The sequence below is a fragment of the Amblyomma mixtum genome, chromosome 3 (assembly GCF_055824585.1).
Source record: "Amblyomma mixtum isolate Tamu chromosome 3, ASM5582458v1, whole genome shotgun sequence".
NCBI lineage: Eukaryota > Metazoa > Arthropoda > Arachnida > Ixodida > Ixodidae > Amblyomma > Amblyomma mixtum.
The window spans coordinates 57,982,088-58,007,452 of record NC_143014.1 but is presented as its reverse complement, the minus strand read 5'-3'; the positions used below and the strand labels follow the sequence as shown (position 1 = coordinate 58,007,452).

Sequence of the window (25,365 nt, the reverse complement as noted above, 5' to 3'; positions counted from 1 at the left end):
TATTTCGCCTAAACGTCAACGCCTTCGAAGAATTGAGAACGACAGGCAACGCCGATCGGCGGCGAACAGATTGCCTTCGGCAGGCCAATCGGAGGGACCCGCTGCCGGTGAAACCGCGACTGCCAGCCCCCGGGAATGAGACCAGCCCGCAGCTGAGGCGCTCCAAACTCTGCGGTGCCTGGCGCGTACGCGGGCGTCGATTGCGCCACTAGCTCCGTCTGGCCCGGACTGTCCAGCCTCCGCGCAAGTACCGCCGCCGACAAGACGCCTGCGCTGAAGGCTGTGGGCCCTTGCCAATAATGGCGTCGCGATAGACATGATACATCCCTCAGAAGACTCTGTGAACGACAGCGTCCGGCGATGCCCCGTGTTCCCAGACTGGCTGCCCTGCTTGCGGGCCCCCTGTGCTGGTTGTGGTGGTCCGTCATAGTGTCTGGTACGTATGGTGCATCTACAATGCGACAAGGCAGTTTCGAGGGGCGCGGAGGCCAGACCAGCCTTGGTACACACACAGTTTACGGCAACGACCAGGAGGATTTTCTTCCGCATATAGTCGCCGATCGACCCTCACTTTTCCGCCTTTTTAACCTGCCGCTCAAGTCGGGCTAGCATTACTATCATTGTGGCGAGTCAGTGCACTATGCAGGGTGTTTGTCCCACCAATACTCAACCGCGAGAAAACAGAGAGGCCTAAAAAAAGCTTCAGTCGTCTGACGGCCGGCGAATAGGCGATGTACAGAAACGCTGGAACATCTCATTCAGCGAGCAGTGCCTTGGTGTGAGTGAAACGCGTGCTTTGCGTTTTCTTCACAGTAGCTTCCTGCAAACGCATCATCTCTTTCAAGTCAGAAAGTTCCATGCAAAAGAATACGCCCCATTTGAGCTTTATATCTATTTGCAGAGTATTTTTTTTGTTTATAAGCACATATATGCACTTTGTCCCTGTTTGTTAACCGTTCTGGCCAGACGTACGCACCTAAAGCAAAACTCTCGGTGTTCTCTCAGCCGGTTTTAAAGTTTTGTTACTGCGAGTATTTCGTATCTCGAGCTCATTGATAACAGTTCATGGTGCCAAAACTGTAGGTACCAATGAGGGCCATGACTTGGATTTTTTTTCCCTCTGTTCCCTTGCTACGTTCGTCATTGCTTGCGTAGGCATTACGAATTTTTTTCACAGAAAATCAACACCGCTCTGGCGGTGAGTGAACAGATCTCAATCGCCGTCAGACTTGCACAGTGAACGGCGAGGTCTGAAAGAAGCCTCCATGAAAAATACCGTCACATCGCAGAATCCGTGCACTGCCGTCTTTCGTGTAAATAAATAACTTAACGACTGGAGGATTACAAAATAAATTCTGCATCTAAGAAATGCAGAATTAACAACAGTCGTTTTAAGGCATAATGGCGGAAATATTGTCATCGGCCTAGCTCCTGTCAGAACAAACTCGCCAGACGTGTTTCAAGATGCAGGTCTAGAGAAGTAAGTCAAATAAGAACGAGTACTCAAACTACTCTTTCCTCGTCATTGCATCATAGCGGCAAACTCTTTTGGCGAAGCGCACCGACCTCGAAATTATTCGCCGATTGGATGTAGCGTTCGCCTATGACGCGACAGAGGCGAAGACAAGAGCTATTAACAAGACATATTTTACATAAGTGGCTTTCTTGCATGAAAAGCGCACTGTTATGAACTGTCACGACTTGGCTGGCATCACTTTAGCGCTCATGACTGGCCACCTCTGGCGCGCCAGTCAATGAAGTAACGCTTGCAGTAGTGTAGGCTTATCCGTAGCTATCTACACGTGGAATATGCCGTACTGTTCGCGTCTCCCTGTGATGTAAAACAGCAGCGGAATTTGTTTCACAGTGCGCAGATGGCCACCCAGTGTGAGGCAGAGTAAGCATGAAACAAACAAAGCAGTGCAGAGGTGTGTCAGGTTCCTCACAACCTGTCGCAATGGTGCCGCAGGTCAAGGTGGAGGCGGCATCGTGAGTGGCCTCAACCTGTTCATGGAGGAGAACGCTGCCGCACACCACACGGAGCCGTTCAAGATCCTCCGCGGGAACACGCCATCGCTCGTGGTGCGACGAGGTTTCAGCTTCAGACTCGCCGTCACCAGTTCAGCTTCGACACTCACCATCATCCTTGGCCTAGGTATCGTAAAGAGAGTACTAAAATGGGTGTAGCTATGGGTAAATTTTGCCATACTGACCGGAACTCTGTCCATAAACGCCTTTAGAAGTGCCACCTGTAAACACCGTACTCGCTTTTTTGCCTTTTTGTTCACCTGCCTTTCATGTGCTGAATCCTCTTGGTTCCCGTTCTACTCGGCGTGCAAGGCAGCACACAGGCGATGACACATAAGCTGCAAAACTGCGGAGCTCGTGAATAGAGCGCTTTTCCTCTCAATATTCGACGAGCCTTTCTCTCTCCCTTACTCTGCCTGTATTTTGTTACTGTAAACTGCTAAAAATGAAATGTGGCTTCCAAGTAAAAGAAAAAAAGAAATGAAGGCGGTAGGCCTTACGACAAAATTGATTTCACCACGACATTACACCAAATACCGGCGCAGGGAAAACATCGAATACGTAAGGTCGGACGGAACTTCTGTCTATTCATCCGTCTCCTAATTTCTCTGCTTTCATTGCGCTGGTCTTTGGAAGCATGGCAACCGACGAGGCCAACAGCTAGTAATACCCCGCCACTAATCACCAGCGTTACAAGGTATCCGTTTCTACCTTCTCTGCTCGCGAAACACGCGCGGGCAGCCACCGAAAAAGGGGTCGCCAAGACCCTGGCGAGCATTGCAGCATCGCTAGGAAGTGCCACCTGCAACGCGTGCAGGCGACGACCCGCAGGCCGGAGACGGCAGCCTGGTGCAGTTGTCGGTGCCCGCAGACCCGCACACCGCGTCCTCTCATCCCGCTCCGGGCCAGATGCAGTGGACACTGGAGCTCAAGGAACAGAACGGTCCGGCGCGCCTGCTGGAGATCGGCATTCCGGTCACGGCGGGCGTGGGCCGCTGGCTGCTCACCATCGGCGCTGACGGGCAGCACGTCCGGGCCAGGGAGTCCATCTACATCTTGTTCAACCCTTGGCACAATGGTGAGCTCTCGCTCTGCTCGGATAAAAGGGCGCAGCGTGGGTCTCTCTCTCTGCCGGGTGGAGCCCCAATCAACGGTAAACGCTGAAGACGAAGAGGTCGCGCCATGCGTTCCGTACACAGCAGCCAGTCACCCGTTGAATTCTGAGCGCGCATACTGTAGTTGGCTCAGGTGAAGGGCTCCAGGACTTTTTCTCACTGCGCTGAATTCGCAACTCTTTGTCCTGCAGTAGGGATAATGTGCAAGAAGCAGAAGGAATTAGGCAGAAATGTTTAATATTAGGTAAGCTCAATACAGCTTGGATGTGCAACATGACGTTGCGCAGCTTAACTCTTTAATGCGTTTTTTACACACTTGTGGGCATACGTTGCGAACTCGCAGGTTTTCTCAGAATGCGCTGTCTTTATTTTCTCAGAAAAGTGACTTGCTCGTACAGTAGGCATCCAGAGAAAATTCCAATATATGCCAGCTGTGAGGAATAAGTTTCTTCTGCATTTCGAGTTATTGGAATCTCATGCTGCAACTTCGTTTGGGACAACACCAGTGTAAATAGCAATGATAGCTTTCTAAAACTGCAAAAAAAAAAGCGTCAACAGCAATAGCATAAGTGCCTTTCGTGTCATCTTCTGGCCACTTATATTCTGAAAATCACAATGAAAACTACCTGTTTTTAGTTTTTCCGCCTACACCGACAGTAAAAGTCTCTAACCGAAAAAAGAGTACTGTTACTGGAAGAAATCATTGACTTGCATAAGAACACACTCTGTCACCTTACTCATCATCATGAACACTGAGCAGATGTATTTCGTGGGAAGACAGCAAGACAGCAGCGTCAAGCCATCGTTTTGCGGCTTTTTCCTCCCTTCTCTTCAGCCACGCAAAGCACATGCCTCAAAGACTCAAAGGCCAAGCACCGATATCATCCTTAATTTTGTAAATAGGGTGCTTTTCATACAAACTTGCGAACGCAGCGAATAATATTGCATAAAATAGTGCGCTTAGTACGGCTCTCGCCGTCATTTTTTAGCTTACAGATTGTGCCATCACTGGGGACCCCAAGGGGACCCCGATGGAGCCCCGGTCAGTTCCGCCACCCCCCTTTCTCTTTTCCTGGCAGTGCTCTGGTTGGAAATGAACCACACAGCACCCCCCCTCCCGCCCCCCCCCCCCCCCCCAAAAAAAAAAACAACCTTGATACAAGAAATTACCTGTGCCCCTCCCCCCCAAAAAATTCCTGGCCACGTGCTTAATGCTATAGCGATTTTTTATGCTCAATTTCTGGCGTCAAGGGAATCTTCGAAAGTGGTGTGTTAATTTCACAACTACTGGCGTTTAAATATTAGAGTTTCCAACTTTTTACGCAGTTTCTAAGAGATTTCGTATATGCGTGTAAAATATTAATAATTGGTGTTTTTTTGTTGTAAAACTAATGAATTGGCTTTCTTGATGCCTGGGATATATTATTCGGGCTGGAAAGCGTTTCTTTGGAATCGAAATAATAAATGACCCTGAAATGATTAAAGCACGTACTTTTGTCTCCAAAAATACAAAAAATTATGGTCAGAATTGAGCTATCGACAAAAATGTAACTACGAAGAGCATATTTTTTCTTTTTCTTTTTTTTTTTTTTTGCACCCGACTCCTGACTACTGTTAAGCTTCGAGCAAACATTGCAGACGCTGCCTTCCTTCTCCCCGCTTACGATGCTAGCCGTCTGCCCCCTTTCCCTCTCTCCCTCCCTTAATTCTGTGCATGCTTCCTTTCCGCGGACTTTGTCCCCCTCCGTCTGCACCTGTCCCTGGCCTGCGATGAAGCAGATGAAACCGAGTGGGCCAACGGATAAAATGCTAACTGAGGCACACTTGCTGTCATCCTGTCGTTGACATGCGATGATTTCGCCTTCCGTATTCATTCGCTGCAAAATGCTATCCGCTTGGGGCACAAAGTTTGGAGTCTAACTGCTTAAATTTTTATTTATTGATCTTGCATCACCACGCCAGCTTAGAGTATTAAGGCAAGAATGGGTGCAAACAAGGGTAAAAATAATGGCAGCAGTAATTTAAGAAGCACATGTTTAAAAAAACAGTGAGCCTTCCTAGGAATAAGCGCATCTCTAATACACGCCTCAGCGTACAGAAAGAATGAAAACAGCGGCACACTAAATATTGCTGCCGAACATGAAGGATGAATAACGCGCACTGCGCACGCATTGTTTAATGCCCAAGGTTGAAGGTCGCTAGTAAAAAGAAATCTAGCGACCACGTTTTCATGTAGAGCGTTTCGGCCAAAGGTCGTTCCAAGGGGAAAAAAAAACTCGAGTACTTAAACTCTTTATTTTTCCACAAAATGGAAGCTGTTCACAGGCTCAGTAAAAATAGTTTGGCCTTTTCTAAGCTCTTGTAAGTGTATTGCATAGGACAGAAATATTGCAATCAGCCATTATGTCGGCATTTCGAGGTATTTCAGCACTCCGATCGCTGCTGTCGCAACAGCCATCTTATCACAGTAAGCCTCACATTACTCGCACGTGGAGCCGCCCCGGTGGCTGAATGGTTATGGCGCTCGGCTGCTGATCGCGAAAGACGCGGGTTCGACCCCGGCCGCGGCGGTCGAATTTCTATAGAGGTGAAATTCTATGGGCCGGTGTACTGTGTGATGCCAGTGGGCGTTAAGCAAACTCAAGTGGGTGAATTTATCTGGAGACCTTCACTGCGGCGTTCCTCATAGCGTGAGATGCATTAGGACGTTAACCCCCACAAAAAAAAAAGAAAAAAAAACTTGTGCGTGGCTCATGTAAACGCATGCGAGTAGAATTCGGTCCGGCTTTTCGATGCTACCCTAAACCTACTCGCCCGCACTATATATGTTATTAATATGCACTTATCTTCACCGTCTCTAAGAGGTATAATATTTGTGACAATGTTTCTTTTGATTGTTTTTTCTCTTGTATTCTTAGCTCGGTACTTTTCAGGAACTGCAAGAGGTGCATTGGGAAGTTCTCTCTCTCTTTCACATACACCCCCCCCCCCCTCGGACACACACACATACACAGAAAAAAAAACGCCCCCTTTTGTCCAGCTCAACAGTGACAAAAGCAAACCTTTCAGGAGACATGGTGTTCATGGAAAACGACCACCAGCGGAGCTTCTACGTGATGCAAGACAGAGGCATTATTTTTCACGGGCAGGTGTCCGGACCAGTGGCGAAGGAATGGTATTACGGACAGGTACGCAAGCCTCGATGCACTTCTCCTAACGTGTAAATTGTTCTTATTTCAATATAAATTGTGACCAGATAATTTTAAAGCCTTTGCAATGCCTTGGAGCAAAATACATACTGGAGGTGATTGTGTTACAGGAAGGGATGAGCTGTTAGCTTTCGTAATTTATTGGCAAGAAACAAATTCCAAAGTTTATTTATTCAGAATCGAATAAAACTATAGCATTTAAGGCCGCAATTTGAAAGTAATTTCTTTTTCTTTTCTTGCTTTGCGTCGTGGCATATAATTCTAGAGAGTTTTATCTTCGCCAGACTTAGTGTTTGCCACTAAAGTGGCATTCTCTGTAGTCGGACACAACTCAAGAACGAAGTGGCAAATGCTCCTCAATGGAGCCGACCTAACGTAATGACGCCATGGTTATTCCCCTTCCACTCGTTAGGGAGACATCTTACCTTATGGGGGGGGGGGGGGGGGGGGACGAGAGGTACAAATAGATTAACGATGGATTCACCGGATTAAACCGTGACGGCATGCAACTGACAGACGCCATTCGTTGGAGGGCTTTGAGAGACATTTGCCGCTTCGTTTCAATTATGAATTACGTTCCACACGTTTCAGCCGGACGGCCAAAATTACGCGGACAAAGCTTTCTTTGCGCGGGTCATCCTCTGATGCAGAAAATGGCTGAATGTTTTTCCATGCCTGTGTGTCCATGAGTGCATGCCGATCTAAAGCATGACGTGCAGCTCATGAAGCGAAGCAGTCTTTGGTCAGCCCGACACACCTTGCCGTCTTTTCGTTTCAGTTTGAGAAGTCTTCCCTGCCCAGTGCCGAATTCATCCTAAAGATTTCCGAGCTCCCCGCATCGGAGAGGGGAAACCCCATAGCCGTGTCGCGGAAGCTGGCCTCCGGGGTGAGCGCCTTTCTTGTTATCTGGCTACATGTGGAACCGAGGCTTCTTACTGCCATTGAATGCACATACGAGCCGCACGTGTGGTTTCACTATGTTGGAACGAAGAGCAGCAATACTGGTTTCTTTATCTTAGGCCGCACCTTACCCACTTGTACTGCATTTTCCATTTAGCATGTCCTGTTTACCCCAAGATTTGTTCTTTAATGTCAGTAAACTTTTAAAGGGTTCCCCAAAGCAGCACATAACGCTGATTTCTGAGCGTAATAGGAGCGTATACAAGCACACAAACACGAGAAAAATGACAAAAGCCGTGTGTCCGTTGCAAGGTAGGGAAATTGATGGCCTAATAAGGACTTATTGCACCAAAAAAGAAAATTGTTGCATCTTAAAGTTTCTTTTTGCCATCTGCAAGAAATCACTGTCGCTGCCTTTATGCTATCAGCTGCACAAAATTTCTACGTGCGTACATGCGCTCACGCCCGGTTTACCTTCAGAGAGGCAGAAGCAATGATGGAGGCTGGAGAATTTAGCCCAGCTATTTTATAGGCCTTGCTGCTTCGAGACATCCTGTGTTCTTGGTCCCAACTACAAAGATATAAGGAGAAAATATGCCTCAGTTATTGGTGCAATACAAACCCTTAAGAAATAAAATAGATTAGCACATAACACTTTCAAAGGGAGGACGCGAGTCAAAAATAACACAATAAGAAAAAGACAGACGAAGACAAGTCCCCTTGTCGAAACGTTGGCTCTAGCAAACCTGAGGTTTTCCCCTCCCTTGTTCATTTTGTGATCGCCAAGGACCATCTACCGCACCCTCTCTCTACCTAAGAAAAACCTAGTTAGTCGAGTAGCCTGGTCATCGACCCTACTCTGTGCTCCAAGAAAACGACGAAGCCAAAGGTGACCCCTAATGGACAAACAAAGATACAACTTGTCTCAATCTCGCGATTAAATCAACTCTCGCATACATAATGTATAGGCTGCATGTCATTCTAATACTAATACTATAATGTGAGATATTACACGTGAGCTATGATTATTTGTAGTTTGCGAGAACCACATGGTGTTCTCTCATTGACCGCCGATTCAAGCTAAATGACATTTGTTGCGTGCGGAAAATGTGGCTTCATGTCGCGTAAGCGCAGTGTAGCCTCTTTCACAGTCATATTATGGATCCGGATGGGGCACGAAAAGTAAGAATCCGTGCCCTTGGACCACAGGTCAACTCCAAAGACAACAACGGAGTGGTTCAAGGCAAGTGGAACCCGCCCTACAGCGACGGCGTCCATCCGTTCGCTTGGAGCTCAACTTCCGCCATCCTCAACCAATACATGGAGATGGGTGGAAACACGGTGCTCTACGGCCAGTGCTTCGTGTTCGCCGCAGTCCTCAACACTCGTAAGGCTTGCAAAATATTCTGCAGACGTGATGATTCCTGCGATTATTACAAATGGTCTTGAGCGAAAGCCTCTTTGAGATCAGCAGACCAATTAAGGCTGGCTGTAAGGGGTGGAAGGGAACCGCGATGAACATTTTTGTGCTCGAACGGTTTGCCTGAGCAGAATGTGATTTTTTACCTGTCTCTGGAAACTGTGCTCAAGATCTCCGGCAGATGCTCATTGTGCAGAAATATAAATCGACGGTACAGCTTACCGCGACCAACACCATTAAATTACTCCAAGAAATTGTTAGCACGAGTGCAGTGTACTAATCTAAGGGTTTTGCGACAGAAAATCGGGTTTACTAGCCTTTCTTTTTTTGTGGTAGCTGCTGTTGCCGCTGTTCCTAGCGTTCCTGCTATTATTCGTGTTTTTCCTGACTTACTGTTGCCGCTGCAAGAGAGACGATTGTTTCATACCGCTTCTTCTGTCATTGTCCTTACTAGTTTCATGGTCAAGATTGGAAGGGAAGCACGCCCTTTGCAAGTCCTAAAAACAAAATTAATTGAATATGCATTTAGCATGTTTCAACAGCTTGGGAAAGTACTAATATATTACTATGGACATTGAGATATTCAAAGCGCTAAGCGAATATATCGACCTATAGGGTAAGTAATGACAGCATATCCGGACTTTGAGACTAAATTGGCTAGAATGAGAGAAATCGGAAGAAGCGCATTTGGCAGGTACTATCTGTTCATAAATAGCAGCTTACCAATATCCCTCAAGAAGAAATTGCCAGTCTGTAGCTAGGTGTGGAAAGAAAATAGATAGCAGTAATGTTAAGAAACAGGAAGAGGGTAGAGTGAGTTGGGAAACAAACACGAGTAAATGATATCCGAGCTAGAAATAAATCATGAAGAAGAAAGGTCCATGAGCAGGGCCTGTAATGCGAAGAAAAGATTAAGGATCGTCCCTTTGGGCAATGCAGTGAATTCCAGGGGAAGGTATATGTAGCAAGGGGGGGCAGAGACTGAGCTGGGTGAACGAGATTACAAATTTTTGAACATGGTTGGCCGCAGCTAGCGCACGACTGGATTATCTGGAGACCAATGGGAGACGCCATTGCCCTGCAGTGTACGTAGGCGGGCTTATGTCGGTGATGACTAAGCCGAATCTGGGCCGGAATTAGCGACAGAAAAATGCTCTCTTGGAAGATGACCGTTTTGAGTTGGTTCCGATAGTGCTGACATTTTTGCGGTATCGTTTCCAGTGCTTCGCGCCTTGGGGATACCCTGCCGGGTCGTGACTAACTTCCCCTCGGTGCACACGGACAACGGAGGACAGTTGCTGGACATAAGGTTTCCGGGCGACGGTAGCAGACCGCAGTTTGGTGGCAGCGTCTGGTGAGTTGGGCGCCGTTTTCCCACGCACTCGACGGAGCATTCGCGCTCGTCTTTTTTCGCGACTACTTTCTATACGCAGCGAAACGTCCCTGGAACGAGCGCACTCGAGGGAAGCGTAAAAACTGTACGTCGCTCCAAAATCGTGCGCTGCTGAAACAAGCCAGCGACAGACAGGTTCTGAACCACTATGAATGCAACGTGAGAATTGACTGGCGCTATTTACGCGCTCCCGTCAAATGAGTAGGCGCATAACTTGTTTTTCCGATGGCCTCCGTGTGGCACACGAACAAAGCTTTGCGTTGCGCACGGTTCAATTACACGCGCTGGGTGCTACACAAGGCGCGCCCGGGAACCGCTTGTTCGCAGCTGCGACACTGGGCGACTGTAGCCGAGCAATTCTGCTGGATAAAACGACGCGCCGTGAAATACTGCTCCCGACACAGTTTGTGTTTCCAACTTCGCTGCTCCCGCTCACGGTTACAGCTGCGTTCAAAGGACAGCCCCACTGGCACACACTTCTACCGTAGGAAAGGGAGTCTACTGAAGCGCTATCACTCGTTCTCGTTCTTCGATGCCGAAAGCGAGTTTTTCCGATCGTATTTGGCTCCGCGCTGCGGCGGAAACTACACCTATTCTTACCGCTGCTTTGCGGCCTTCGCACTTGCTGCACCAGGCGAGCACCGGAGCTGTAACATAAGAAAAAAAAAGGAAGAAAAAGAGGCGTGGGTTCTTAATGGCGCAGCAATGCACATAACATCGTCAGCTCATTCACGACTTACACCAGTCGTGGATTTACTTGCACTCTGACATTTAGTTAGCGGCACTATGTCTTGTTCTCTGGACACTGCCGAAGTGGCTTCAAAATTTCGCTGCGTCCGTTTTCTGTAAATATACGCCTACATAAACTCACTATTACGAACAGCTTCGCAGACGTAACAGGGACCACGAGACAATTCGTTGTCGATTACAGGACATGCTTCGGAATCGATATGCTTCGCGCAAACAGCGATGTCGTCGCTCAATAACTATTCCTAAGAACGCAACAGGAGCGAAGAAGTCAGACGATATTTGCCTTTTGCCAGTTCCCTCGCCTGGAATGCTCTTGTCTCTAGAAAATGCACCATATGAAAGGCTCCCGCGTACCGAGTCCGCATACGGACGCCGTGCCAGGCCACCGCAACACTCTACTCACTATCTTGGCGGGCTGTGCTGGAGTCCACGCGGACGACCGTGGACGCTTGGGTCATGTGGGTAACTGCTCCAATACCGCACCCACTGGGTGGAAAAGGAGGAGCAGGAGGAGCAGGAAAGGCGGGGAGGTTAACCGGATGAAGAAACCGGTTTATTACCCAGCACTGGCGGAAAGGGATGAGGGGATATAAAGATGAAGGAGAAAAGGGAGTAATAGGAAAATGAAGCCGGTAAGCCAAGTCAGTAAGCGTGCGCTAAAATCACAGTTTATGGTGCAGGCCTGAAGCCTGTGTATAAATGAAGGAGAGGTTGATCTGCACTACGTTCGTCAAGGACGATTAATGTAGGACCGTGTAACTGTACCCGCATTCCGCGTTAACTTGCCCCTTTCGAGGCTTGGTCCAGAGCCCCTTTAATGGTACTGAATGGTTGACTGCTGTTCTTTTTCGTGGAGAGCTTCGGGTTACTGTGGACAACCCAGTGTTCTTTAACCTGCACCGCGATTTCAGCACACGAGCGTTTTTAGGCATGAAATTCAGTTAGCTGCACATTTCAGCATTGCTAACCGAACACAGTCCCGAATTATGTCGAAGTTGAAGCCACAACTGAGGCTTAGACAAACTCCAATAATGACACCAAATTTTCCGTCATAACTGTATTCACATGTGAAGGGGAAAACTTTGTTGGACTCAAACCAACGCCAGAGCGCCGCAGAGCGAGAGGCTGGGGTGACGCCTTCGACAGCTCGGCCATCGACACTTTTTTGTGTTTATTACAGTGGTTAGTGCAGAGTTTGTAACTGGGATTAGTAACATGCACTCACCCACGCACGCATTAGGCCATCGCTACGTCCTTTTCTCATGGAGTGGTTCAGGTGATCACCCTGATGGAGGAAGTTACAGCGTTTTTTCATTTTCCTCGAAGCCTGTTAGCGTTTTGAGCAATAAAAAACGCTTCCATCACCTCACAAGTCACCTGGTTCTGATGACAGAACAGGATAGTGGTGCTTGGAAAGTCTGGCGTGCATTTTCATTTTCGTCACTGTACCGGAAGACCGTCAAGAGAGTCGCTGTCGAGTAAATTCTCGTGCTAAAAAAACCGCACGTGCACACACAGGCCAGTCGCGTGGCAGTAAGGCTACATTTGAAATTCTTAGAGGACATCGCCTCCTGGAACAGTTGTAGGTGTTGTCTTGTTCTCCTCAGACTGTGCGACACAGGCGGTGCAATTGCCCACATCATCAATCTAAAGCTAACACCTACTCTTAACGGAACTATTACAACCACCACGACCTGCCTAGCATAAGTTCTGAAGAGAAAATAAAAAGATTGCTTCAAAGGATGCTGAAGAGACATATTTCAATCGAAGATTGTATGTGGGGTTTACCGTCTAGGCTCCTCACGTGGGCTATAGCCTAAGAGGGACACCGGAGATCGCGTGATGTGAACGAAAAAAAGGATCACTGTTCTGAGTCTCAGGATCCTTGGGACGGCAGCTGTGAGCTTGGGACAAGAACGTGAGCCAGTGGGCTGTTACGTGCCAGTTGCTAACACATGGGCCGCATATACAGCTCAATGCTTGTATCTAGTGCACGTAATAGCGGAGCTGACTCGCCAGTAGCACCGGTGGCACAGAAATCGTTTAAAATATCAGTGATTTGCCTATCTTTCCTTTTATGATCGCCTGTTTTAACGCACGGTGACACGAAATTATTTCCGACCCGGATCTTCCACGCGATACTGCATGTGGCGGTGTGTCAAAGCTAGACACGCCTTAAGATTTGATTGTCGACTTAAAATTAACGTTAGAAACTACTATGCGATACTCAGTAATCGCCCAAGTTACAATAAACACCGTCCCCTGTCTTTAGGTAATTTTCGCTATCTGCCTATTCTGTGAAAGGTTTAAAACTCGATGAAATGGCTTAGTAAGCGCCCACCCGTCTGCTCAAAACGAATATAACGAATAAGGTGCCCCAGAAAGGATGTAAATGGCAGTCACCGCCGCAAAATGTGTCGCTAGCCCGGACTGTTTAACCAAAAGCGGTGATCTACATATCGATAGAGTGCTGTGGCATCATAATTGCTTACTATGGCCTCAATGACGACTCTGTCCACCCACCCTGACCCCATTTATCTATTACACCTGCTTCCCTGCCTGCGTCCAGAGACCGCGGTTCCTTTCATGATGGGAGCATGATTTAAGCAGTTTCTACTCACTGCACAGTTATCCAAGAGGGAGAGTTATTGATTAGGTTAAGCAAGGAAGCGCAAGGCGAAGTTTAAGAATTCATCTGTAGCTTAGAAGTTCTTGAAACCCCGACCGTCTTGCCTCATTTATAAATTTGTTTATTTTTTTGCCTCGAAGTGGATTATATGGGGAACGGTGAGATTTTTTCGAGTATGCGACGTGACCGCCATGTAGAACTTAAAAAACATGAAATGTAGCATGCGCCTGCATTAGCAGTTAATCGTATGCATTTCGGCTATTTTCGTTAGCAAAAGCCCACCCATTGTTTTCTTTCAATTATGTAGAAGTTTTGGTTGGCCTCTGGATCGGTGCTTTACTGTATGTCATTAGCTCCAATGGGCATGCGGCCGCAAATGAGTGTTCCTGGAAGATCCTCCTGCAGCGAAATTTTTAGGCCCGTTGGTAAATTCACGGGGGTACGAACATAAGCCCAGTGCTACGGCATCGCTCTAGCTCAGAGTGCTGGTTGCGGACGTAAATCACGGGATAGATCATAGTAAACCAAATGCTCTTTGCCGAGTTTTCTTCTACTGCGGTAGTTACGAATCGTAAGTACTGGAGAGGTTCTCTCATACCATAAGAACAAACTTTATCAGATTCTAGGTGAGAAATCATCGCTGGTTATAACACGCAAAACCCGGTTGATCAACGACATCATGCTTGTTTAAGATGTGCGGTATGAAAACACGTAAACTCGGCTGTGCATCTCACCGCAGATGACCCTCTTGAGTGCCATGCTTACCACCTAACGACTCGAGAGTAGCACGTCGGCTCTCAAAATGTGCGAAGGGTGCACTGCTCGTTACTGTTCACAGTACTGAGATAGTTAGAACTCCAACTCTTGGCAGCACCACAGAACTCTTGGGTGCCACTTCAGACTGCCCTATTGTTTGAATGGAGAATAATGGCGTCCACACGCATGCCTGGCTCATTTTGACGCCTTTCCCTATGTTTCCCCGCAGGAACTACCACGTTTGGAACGAAGGCTGGATGCAGAGGCCAGACCTACCGAATGGCTACGACGGCTGGCAAGTGCTGGATGGCACGCCTCAAGGACTGAGCATTCGTAAGCATTGGCTGCAGCCCTTACAGTGCCTTGAAAAGCTCATTAGCGTCAGAACCAAGGAGGAGGGTTCATTGTCCTCCATACAACTTACAAAGAACTAACGGTGCGAGAACGTCTGAGTTTTAAAGTATTGGCTCAAGACAAAATGAGATAAAAGCTTCTTATGCTCTATGACTGCTTGCCTCAAGGAGTCTGAGCTGCATTTATAGTGCTTTCAGAAAAAAAAAAAACCGCATGCTTTCAGACGTTCGACGCTCTACAATACTTCAATAGGAAGGGTTCATGTTATCTTCAGCTTTCTAAACAGTTTCGTGATGCCACCATTCTTCAAATGATACTGAAGGCGATTGCTGGCATGCCCCACATTAATGTACTAAGTTGTTGTTGTTGTTTAAGACTTTATTTGTGCGCAAATTTAAAAGGGAAGGGTGATGGGATCAGGCAGACGGGAGCCATTGGGCCCCGGCGGCATCCGCAGCCCACTTGCATGCCGCCTCTTGGACGGCTGGGTCTGAGCTGCTCATCAGTGCCTCCCACTGCTCCATATTTTCAATGTTGCTATGTCGTTTGGGAAGATTTGAGCAACCCCACATCATGTGCGTGAGGTTGGCTGGCTGAGGGCAGAATTTGCATGTACCCGTGTACTTGTCTGGGTAAATGTGCGAGTAAATTGTGGGATGATGGTATGTATTTGTCTGTAAGCGGCGCCAGGTGTTTTCTTGGGCTTTAGTTAGGGTTTTGTGGCCGGCAGGATATTGTTCGCGGGGCATACGGTAGGCTTGCGTAAGTTCCTGGTATGCGGTCAGTACATCCTTGTCCGAGCTACTGCCACCCCCGTCTTCTTCTTTTGCCCGGTATACGCTAGCTCTCGGGCGGCGTTGTGGGCGGATTCATTGCCTGGAAGGGTGAAATGAGCGGGTGCCCAGATGATGCTGACCGTGTGTGTTCATCGATGAACTTGACACAGGTGCCGAGCTCGCACAGACTACTGGCAAGCGTGGTGTTTCTCTGTGCACGCCATGCCCACACCGTAGATGGGTTGCAAGCCCGGATAGTTTATAGCACTGTTCTCAGATTAACCCAATCCTTCTAGCCGCCTCCACAGTTTGCCAAGGCTTAATAGACGCTCCCCGCATATTTTCATGTTCGGCAGTCCAGTGCCAAACTTTCGCGCCACTTTTCTGTGACGTGACAGGTGATTTAGGCCCGTGGCCCGGCACCAATGCACGAAAACTGGCGCCCAGTTGTGGCGTTGTTCAAATGTGTTCGCGCTTCACTGCACGATGCGATCGAGTAGCTGGTGCTATACAGGAGCTTTCGAACCATTCCCAACGCTGCAGAGTCCCGGCTGTACGAGGTTGGCCCCTTTCCCGTGCGTGGCGTGCTCGAGGACAAGATAGACATGCCGTACGACGGCAATGTGGCGCGCGCCGCCGTCAAAGCCACCTATCGCTACTACGCTGTGGACCCGACCGACCCCTCCGGATGGCGCCTCTTCAAAGTGTTAGAAAACCAGTAAGGTGGCTGTAGCGTCTGTCCTCTCGCCGCCCAACCACGGAGCAGTTGTCGTAACGCTGCTCCTGGTTAAGGACTCTTCCGGTTGCACGGATGGGGGGCTTTACATTATGCGTACAGCCCTGCAGACACTGGTCTTGAACGCGCGAACAGAGCTGTGCTGGGGGCGCTGATGTCTCTCTCGAGCGGCTATAGCTATCCCAGCAGTATTCTACTGTTCGTGCGCTCGGAACTATAGATGTCTTCATTCCAAACTTTTGCGTTTAATGCGGTGACAACTATTATTCCATTGAGAGACATTGAGAGACCTCCGGTAGGAATATGAAGCTCCTAAATATATATACTTAAAATAAGACTTCCATGCTTGACATGTACATTAGACGACATAGCGACCGCGACAGCCGAATATTCGCCCTGGAAGAGTAACACCACGAGGCAGGAAAATTTAGTCTGTTAAAGAAAATGGAGCAGTTGTCATCGTCCTAAACGGAGAAGCTGAGCATCGAGGCCGCCTCGCTTTAGACAAGGGAGTGGATCATTTTGTTTCTCATCAGTACCCTCTGTCCAACAGCGGAAGCATTCGGCACTCAGTTCCGCAGTGAAAGCTTGGTGCTCGCGGATGGCCCCACGGGTAGGTGGTGTTGTGAAACCTCGGTACTGCGAATCAGTATAGTACGTTAGCAGCGCCTTTCTACAGTATGCACAGTACCTATGTGCAGAAGCAACACGAAGATAGCCTTTGTGTGAGTAAAGGCGTTAAACTTGCTGAGTGATGGAGCATTGACCAGCGCAGGCTAGGAAAATTCCGGCTTCGTTTCGGACGCCTTCGTACTTTCAATTTTTCGCAGACAGTTTTCGCTCTAAACCTGCGTATGCTATACCTGGTGCCCTAGGTTTTCGGGAAAAACTTGATTTTAGCCACTTTTTGCGCTCTGAACTGATTCTGTAAAAATCGGGTACAACTCGATTTCAACGCGACGAGGCGTGTTCAAAATTCAGCTTGCCAGTGCAAAAACCTAAAGGCAAGGCACAGGAGCTACATGCCATTTTGAACCAATTCGAAGGTGATGTATTCAGATGTTTGTTAATTACTCAATGTCTCTTGTTATACTTGTTATCCACGGCGCGGTTTGCATTCAGGATATGTACGAGAAATACCGGCTAAACGTTGGCTGGCTAAATGCAGGTAGTGAGTGACCTAATGATTTATCGGCGTCTTGTATCAAGCGCTAACGACGCTTACGACGAGATACCCCAGCGCTGTTGTGTGTTTAAAATGACAACTGTGACCGCTGTGACAGCTGTGAAAAGAATGCTTTCTCAGGGTATGCACTGAGGCAGATCCGTCTGGCACAGACCACCAATTTTCTTAATAAGGATCGCATATACTCAACGATATTGTTGAAATAAATGAGCGAAGAAATAGCATCAGGTAAACAGTGTTGGTGCAACTTGGCACTTAAACAGTATGTTTAGCACTAATAGGCAAATTGCATGCATTTATGCTTCATAGCCAAACGAACGCTGATATAGATACTCATTTCTGCTGCCGAAAATAGCCTGAAATGAAAAAAAAAAAAAGATTTTTCGAACGATTTTTCCAAACGCCCGATTTCTACAAGCTTTTGAACTCAGGACAAAGCGCATAATTTTCACCTCCCTAATTGAATAAAAAAAAATTAAAACCCGAAAAAGAAGGACCCTAACTATATCTGAAATGCAAACTTCTAGAACAGCGAAAACTACAGTTTCGAGGTTCATACCACTGAAAGCCATCGTTTGAGTCTTATTACACTAGCTGCATTTCTTGGCCCGTGAGGCTTTCCTTCTGCTTTCTGCATGTATATCAAGCTGGAAGATGCAAATGAAGGGTTTCAGTGCCCCCATTACCGGGGAGGAGGGGCTGATCAGAGATGAATAGAAGAGACACGCTTTAATACTCTCATTGAACGTTGCATTAATACTTTTATTGGGTGATTTACTACTCTGACTCATGGCTGCGCCCCTGAAGCTGGCTATTTGTGGAGCTTTAAGCGAACGACAAGCTGATACCCTGGAGGGTGCCGAGAGTTAGACGCAGTAAAAAGTGGAAAAGAGTTTTAACTCTGCTAAGGCATTAAACCTTTTCATGGCCGGACAGGAGAGCATGATGCCGGGCTAGTTGGTGCTGCATATGTGAAGTGATGCGAAGATGTGAAGACGTGAGCGCGAAAATTATGAAGAGAAGACACATGAGACATTCGCCAACGCTCCATCTTCTGTGTCTTCTCTTCTGTTCCTCGCACATTTTTCGCGCTGACTTCTTGACATCACATCGTGGCAGAAAATTGCGAAGGTGGAACTTCGGTTGATTAGAAGAAACGGCCTTCTGCCGTTTCTTGCAGCCCAGTTGTCTTTTCACTACATGTACAGATAAGATGCCCACAGTGGCACCAACAAAGTGGCCATTGCGAAATTGTTGCGAAATTTTCATTATGTCCCTCCAGCGGCTAAAGGCCCGCACACGCTGCCGTCATGACGCGACCTGTGGTCATCTATGGTCATCTGTAGTCATGCTCACGGACAATCTTTTAGTGGGTTGAATTTTATCCCTTAACCCGCACAACCTAAAAATGGGAACTCGGTGTTTTCACATGCCTTCAGGTGCGGCAGGCTAGTCGCCACGGAGGCCATAGGGACGGGCCAGATGCAGGACATCACTCACACCTACAAGGCACGACGTAAGTCGACGGCCACTGATGTCCGGTAACGTACGTACAAAGGCGGATTGCGAGACTGTGTGTACTTGACGCCGCGCCTGTGAAGTAATGCCGATCTCTTCAGTCCAAATGAGCTCTCTGGCGTGGCTTTCGGAGCAGGCACCTTTATTCTTGAACCAGGAATCTTCCTCTGAAGCACAGGGCCTAGTAAAATAAGCTTATGGTGAGATTGCGCGCGTTTTTGAAACATTTCAAGGCGATGTTACATGCATTTATTTCTATGCTCGTTCCTCTAGTCCTGCACCTAGCGATCCTTTCAGAGCATTATGAAACACCCAGAATGATTCGAGTCAGTGTATTCATTTTTCTTCGAGGAAAAAACGGCGCAACAAAAAAGGACGGATTAGTAAGGCTGCGTGCGCTTGACACCGTCCGCGATGGTGTTGTTTTTTACAGCGTCCATGTCTCCTGCGCAGCTTTTCCCTCGAGGAAATCCAAAATGACTTCAAGGCGCTGAGAGAATGCGTAGTACTGATTACAATATGCAGTTGGACGCGACGCCGTTAGATGGGACATTCCATTCGTCTTGCATCTTTCGATAAGTGCCATTTAAGCACCCAAAGAAGGCACGTAGGATTATTGTACGCATATTTTGCGACGCGTACTGAAATCAAGTGTTATTGAATTCTGCCATTTGCGAATTATTTTTTCGGTGGTGGTGGTGCGACATTTTTATTAGAACATCTTTTCTATTAGGCGTTCAGTACGTCCTGGGATAAACGCAAGGCCTAGGCTTGAGTTTTGCGGCGGGCGTCTTAACAACACATTGCAGCGTTTCTTAGCGGTCGCGCCATGAACCCCCTAGCGAGCACGGAAGGATGGCTGTCAGGGGCGCTAAATGGGCCACTATCACTGGCCCACGCAGATAGAATAGGTAGAGTGAAAAAAATGGAAAAAAAAGAGAAGCAAGCAAAAATTAGACGCGTGTCGCAACCACCGTGTGCGCCGAAGCGACGGCGGTCGCGGCTCATACGAGGCACCGACAGTTGGCAGGCGTTGTGTCTACATTCATGGACAAAAGTTTGCGGGATGCGGGTTCAAGGAAAAACGGGAAGATTTCTGCGCAGTCGTGAAAAACCGGTTAATGAAAAGCATTGAATCGCGAGGGGAGGTGCGCGTTGCATCCACTGTAATAATACCAGCTGACTGACTACTGAGGCAACGCCGAAATAAATTCTATTCTGCGAATTCACACCTCACAAACTTTTGTCCATGACCACGCAGTATTACAGCACACTGCGTGATTTACACCTTCGTTTCCGTGATAAGACGTAGCGTTCAGGCTCAAGGACTGTTACCGACGAATATGCCGCACCCTTTTCAAAAATTACACCAGGACGGCGAAGAAGCTACGGACATGCACCCCCTTTGCCAAAAGTAACCGAGCAGCCAGTTTTTGCTTCTCAACCGCATAACGGAGCCTTTACGGCACCCGTAAAGACCGAAAGGCGTCAAAACATGAGGACGAGTGTTCAGTTTACATCTATTCAGAGCTTACGGGCTGCCATAAGTGCTTCGCTACGCGCTTAAGAAGAAAACCGTCCTTGCCCGGTTACTTTTGGCACAGACGGTACATTAACAGCTGGTACCGCCTTGGACAAAAGTAGCCAGGCAGCGAAGTTTGCTTTTCAGAAGTGTGCTCGAGCCGTTAGCAGCTCTAAAAACAAAACTGTCTCGAAAGTTGAGGACAAAGGTTCTCCTTACATTACACAGATTTAGAGCCCAAGGCGTGGCAGAAGTTCTCCGCGGTTAAGAAACAAGCGCTGTTTCTTGGTTACTTTTCGCAAAAGACTGTACAGCCTTTGTCAAAAATATACAGCCCAAGGAGCTTGCTTGTAAGCACAGCAGCAAGCCCCTCGAATACATATGGTACTCCCAGTCTTGGGAGCGTTGGGAACGACAGTTCCTCCACCTTCGAGAGACGTACCAGGGCCGCTGAACATCGCAAAATGAGCCTTGCTGCAGGGCTCAAAAGCAAAACCCTTGGGCTGTATATTTTTGACAAAGTCTGTACTTGAGTAGTATATGCATCGCGAGTGACGACTGCCTCGCGGCATTCCACGGTCGAGGCGTAGTCGAAACCAAACTGTCTGGTGTTGAAGCCACTGCTAAGTGACGCGCGGCGCGCGTTTCCGCAGCAATGATGGGTATGGCGCGCCATGCAAAAGAGGAGCCGGTGGCGGTGAAACTGCGCCACGAGAAAAAGGTGCCCGTTGGCCAACCAATCGGCATCAGCTGCGCCGTCAGCAACAACCAGCAGAAGCCGTGCCATGCCTCGATCACCGTCACCGTCACCTCGGTCACCTACAATAACGAGTTTCCGGTGGCCATCTCCTCCGTAGTCTACAACGTCACCCTGCCGGCCGGCCAAGGTGGGCAGTGTAGGAAGAGCTCTCAGGTCGTAAAGGGACTTCCCTATTGCCGAGTTTCGCAGGAGGTGATGTGTGCTAGGTGCTAGCGCGCATCGATTGTTCACCTGCCGGCGTGGCTCGGCCGCTATTGCGTTCTGCTGCAGGGCACAAGTTCGTGGGCTCGATCTCGACCACAGCACCCGCGTTTATATAGAGGCGGAAAGCAAAAGAATCAGTGTAACTGCTATTACGGTGCTCATTAATGAACCTCAGGTGCTCAAAATTTCACCCCGTAGGCCTCCACTACGCCGTGTCTCACAGCCCAGAGTGGTCTCTTTGCATGTAAGAATCTGTTCGTGGGCGTTATTGAGTGCGCCTGTGCTTGATTATTGAACTCGCACTAGCAGACACATTTTCCACACATTGCCTTATATTCTGAGCAATAAATGATATGGTTGTGGTAGATGAACCTTTATTAATACGAAAAATTTGAACGGTAAAAGCAAGGATGACAGGGCTTGTAAGGCAAGACTGAAAGGGGTGAGCAGTTGGAGCCAGCTAGATAGGTTGGAGTCTTCGCTGTACTTGACATGGGCTCTAAACCACTTTTTGAATACGAAAAATGTCTTGGAGACTATGTATGAGCGATGTCATTCCGAATTTTTGTCTAAAAGAGTGACAGCAGCGAGGAAATTTAAGTTACAATAACCAGCTTTCGCCGCTCCCCACAGCTCGCATTCTCTCTTCCCTTTCCCTTCAACTTGCGGCTAGGCAGCATCGACAAATTAATTTCCCACTTAATCGTTTGCAGTCGGGGCGAAAAGCTGTGCTAGTTGGTTGCTCATCATATTATATAAAGACTAGCGCTCCAGACGGGGAGCACGCGTCCTTTCTTCACTTTCTTGGTACCCGACCGAAGCGACACTTCTTTTATTACACGTCGTACCTTAGAAACAAATCTATCAAGGGAGCCTACAATATCTGATATGATCTCAGCGTTAATAACTGACACGGACCAACCAATGGTGAAAATAAAGCTTCATTGGCACCCTGGTACCCTAAACCCTATTCTTAGCGTGTCGCCAACCTTCGCTTGCTGTCGCTTTTTACAGAGAAAACGTACCACATCACCGTCCGACCGCAAGACTACATTAAGACGCTCCGTGGGGAGTGCATGATCTCGATAGAGGCAACCGTCACATACGCAAAGGACATCGCCTATTCACAAAGCATCCTGATTGTCCAACTGCCCAAACTCAGCGTTGATGTAAGTCTTTCTTTAAAAACGCTTATTTTGTCCAAGTTGCGAACACGTGAGTGCAATAACGGCTGAGCGAGCCGCGAGCTGCTTGCAACCTGTTTGGCCGCTGAATATAAATACCAAAACTAACTAACGTACGAAATCGCACGCGTGAATGTCGATGCACAGTTGATGTAGAAGGTTGCAGTGCTCCGCACTTCGAGTGATTGGACAGCTGCGAAAGGCTAGGTTCTAACTAGGATCGCAGTTGCAGCAATTGCTGCAGCGAATGACGGCACCGGAAACTTTGGCCTTCGAGGAAAAGAGTAACTGAGGCCCACTGTGGCAGGTTGCATAGTGCGCCCGTTACGAGCAATGTCGAAATCACCGTCAGGGACATCACCACCGGCAGAGAGAAGCAGCAGCCGGATTATGCACGACAGGATGACAGAGGGAGAACTGAAAGCGCAGGTCGCAGGTGCATACTTGCAGTATCATATTTCTGGCACGGTAACTACGACATGTGTATTTCAGTTCGTAGCTTTGTACTCGAGTTCTATCACAATTTTTGTATCACCTGCAACGGCTACACACAACCCGTCACAAGAGCAATTTTCTCTTGGAGCCCGGTCCGAGACTTTAAATTGGGCATTTCCCGACTGCCCGAATTGAAGGCTAACCTAAGTATTTCTTTAAAGCAACGGTGCTGGTTAAATTGTGAACCCGAAAAAGAGTTGATATTGATGCAGCCTTTCCTTTTCATTTAAGCCCAGTGCAGCACTCCCTGTAACGAGAGACAGAGACCACTATAATTCCGCGCCATGTCCGTCGTTACAAGCCCAGAATTTTTTAGCCACTTGCGGACAGTTGTCCATTGCGTGTATCAAAAAATAAACACAAATGTCGCAGTCACGATAGTTGCGGCTGGGAATCATCAGAAAGCTGCAAGCCAGGGGAAAAAATGTAGCGTGAACAAATCGATATATATGGTACCGCTTATATCGCGAGACGCAACATTTATATATATAACCGCCGAGTGAAACAAAATGAAAAACGGAATCGCATCACCAGGTCGGACTGCTTCATCTCCTTCCAGCAGAGCAAAACTTGACTTCTCAGCTCTGTCTCACGGGTATTTAGTAAAAATGCTTGAAGATACAGTTCTTCGTCACTGAAGACCAATTTTCGCGTGTTGGCGACATAGCGTTTTTTTTTCTGCGGCATTTTCTTTTTGGACGTTGCGCTAAACCTGAGCTATAGGAGAGATTAATGGGCTTCATGTGAGCTTCCCAGTAATTGCGAAGAAGCAGGAGCAGAGGGCAGCCACTTTGCCCACTACGTAGGGTGGTTTTTAGTTGGCGCGTGGGGCAAGGACTGAGTGAGGGGGGTAGAATATGAGACTTTTCAATGTAGCTGCTGCAGTATTTGCAATGGGGTGACAGTTTTTTTTCTCCACGTAGTGTCAGAGAGGAGAGGGTGGGCTTGAGATCCCCGGTAGTACGTGCTGTTCTGGCTTGGACAGCTAAGGTGGGTAACGATGGCGTACACCTGTTGAATTGGCGCTCGCAGGAATAGTTCTGACGGCGAACAGAATGAGGGGGTTCTTTGATGGGGGACCAATCTTGGTTAGGGCAGCCGAATGAAACAATCAGTGCGCCAACAACAAGTCGGCCCCTTCGGTATGCTCTGTCGGCAGCTCTTTTGGTTCAACGTGCAACGATAACCTGCGACCGTAGCAGCAATGCCATCTTGTCACATGACCACACGTTTCGCGGTTCGGCCTCTCCCGTTGGTAGGTCTTAAGGGCACACCAACACGCCCGGTGCGCTTTTCTCGCTGTTGGCAGGTGGCGCCAATCGGACCAAACGGAGAAGTCCACTACAACGTGTCCATGAAAAACCCACTGGCAATTCCGCTCACGAAGTGCCAGCTTTCGCTGGAACTGCCGGGTTCTACCCGATTCTTGAGGCCGGTCTCCGTTGGGTAAGCACTGACTGAGAGTGTCTCGACTGGAATGGTCCAGAAAATTATAAGCTTGTGAAAAGCTGACCAGCACTTCCGCTGATTATGATACCAATTATAGTGCTACTAATGAGAATAACTAAAATATTGAGAATAATAATTTTATTGCCACAAGAGTTGCAGTACACTAATAATCAGGGCCTCTAAGCCATTATCGGTTTCTCGTAGTTGTATAGTAGCGCAGTAGTAATAGTAGGAGTAGTAATAGTAGTAGTAGTAGTAGTAGTAGTAGTAGTAGTAGTAGTAGTAGTGGTGGTAGTAATGCTGGATAATAAGCAGCCGCGCGAAGTTGGAGCACAGTGCTGCCCTAATTTTCGTTCTAACAAAAAGAAGGTCCATTATCATAACACTCAAACTCATGTAATGCAACCCAGTTATTCCGTACTCCACAGCAAGTGTGCCGCTGTGGGAGGCGAAGATAAGAAAATAGCCTTGCGATCTTTCCTCCACTTCTTGCCAGTATAGCGACTGCTTGTTGAATCCTCGTCGCTCAAGCGTTGTAGTATACGAAAGGCGGCAGCACTGAGGCTGTACGAAAGGTTTGTCAGGAGCCCGCATCTGCGGCTAAAGAGCGTATAACTTGCATCACACACAAAAAATAAGCTAAATAAATGCTGTCAGTGCCGTGAGCTTACACCTAACGGCAGTTGATCAGAAAAAACATTGCTCCACGTCGGTTGACATCACGGGCACACAAGTTTGAAGTTAATTCCCAAAGTTAAAGCGAAAAAACAGAACGTGGCAACCGACGCAGCACGCAGTGTCCTTTATTAAACAGCGCGTGTTCGTGTGTCGCGCTGCAGGTCCGTCAACGCCTACGGCCTTTTCTTCAAGAGTGGCAGCATGTTCAAAACCTCGGACTACACCCACGAATTCAACGCGGCCTTCCACTGCCGCGAGATGCCCGTCGTGAGCGGATACCGCAGCCTACAAATGCCCTCGTGA

The 25,365-nt window shown here is 48.0% G+C and overlaps 1 protein-coding gene across 1 annotated transcript; it reads left to right on the top strand.

Annotated features, from left to right (window-relative positions):
- The first annotated feature begins 8 nt into the window (after nucleotides 1–8).
- On the top strand, nucleotides 9–25,365 carry LOC149350300 (hemocyte protein-glutamine gamma-glutamyltransferase-like). Its single transcript, XM_089576870.1, has 14 exons — nucleotides 9–436; nucleotides 1,970–2,155; nucleotides 2,846–3,106; nucleotides 6,213–6,331; nucleotides 7,131–7,238; nucleotides 8,462–8,639; nucleotides 9,894–10,026; nucleotides 14,430–14,533; nucleotides 15,874–16,048; nucleotides 18,692–18,768; nucleotides 20,946–21,179; nucleotides 22,271–22,425; nucleotides 24,245–24,381; nucleotides 25,224–25,365. Exons 1-14 carry the CDS (start codon nucleotides 361–363, stop codon nucleotides 25,363–25,365), a joined length of 2,085 nt encoding a protein of 694 aa, XP_089432996.1. The 5' UTR covers nucleotides 9–360.

Bases quoted from the DNA above. Each gene is read 5' to 3' on its own strand.
- LOC149350300 (XM_089576870.1), top strand. From the start codon at position 361: ATGCCCCGTGTTCCCAGACTGGCTGCCCTGCTTGCGGGCCCCCTGTGC. The intron at 7,239-8,461 runs GTGAGCGCCTTT...CTTGGACCACAG, and splicing joins CGCGGAAGCTGGCCTCCGGG to GTCAACTCCAAAGACAACAA. The intron at 22,426-24,244 runs GTAAGTCTTTCT...CGCTGTTGGCAG, and splicing joins TGCCCAAACTCAGCGTTGAT to GTGGCGCCAATCGGACCAAA.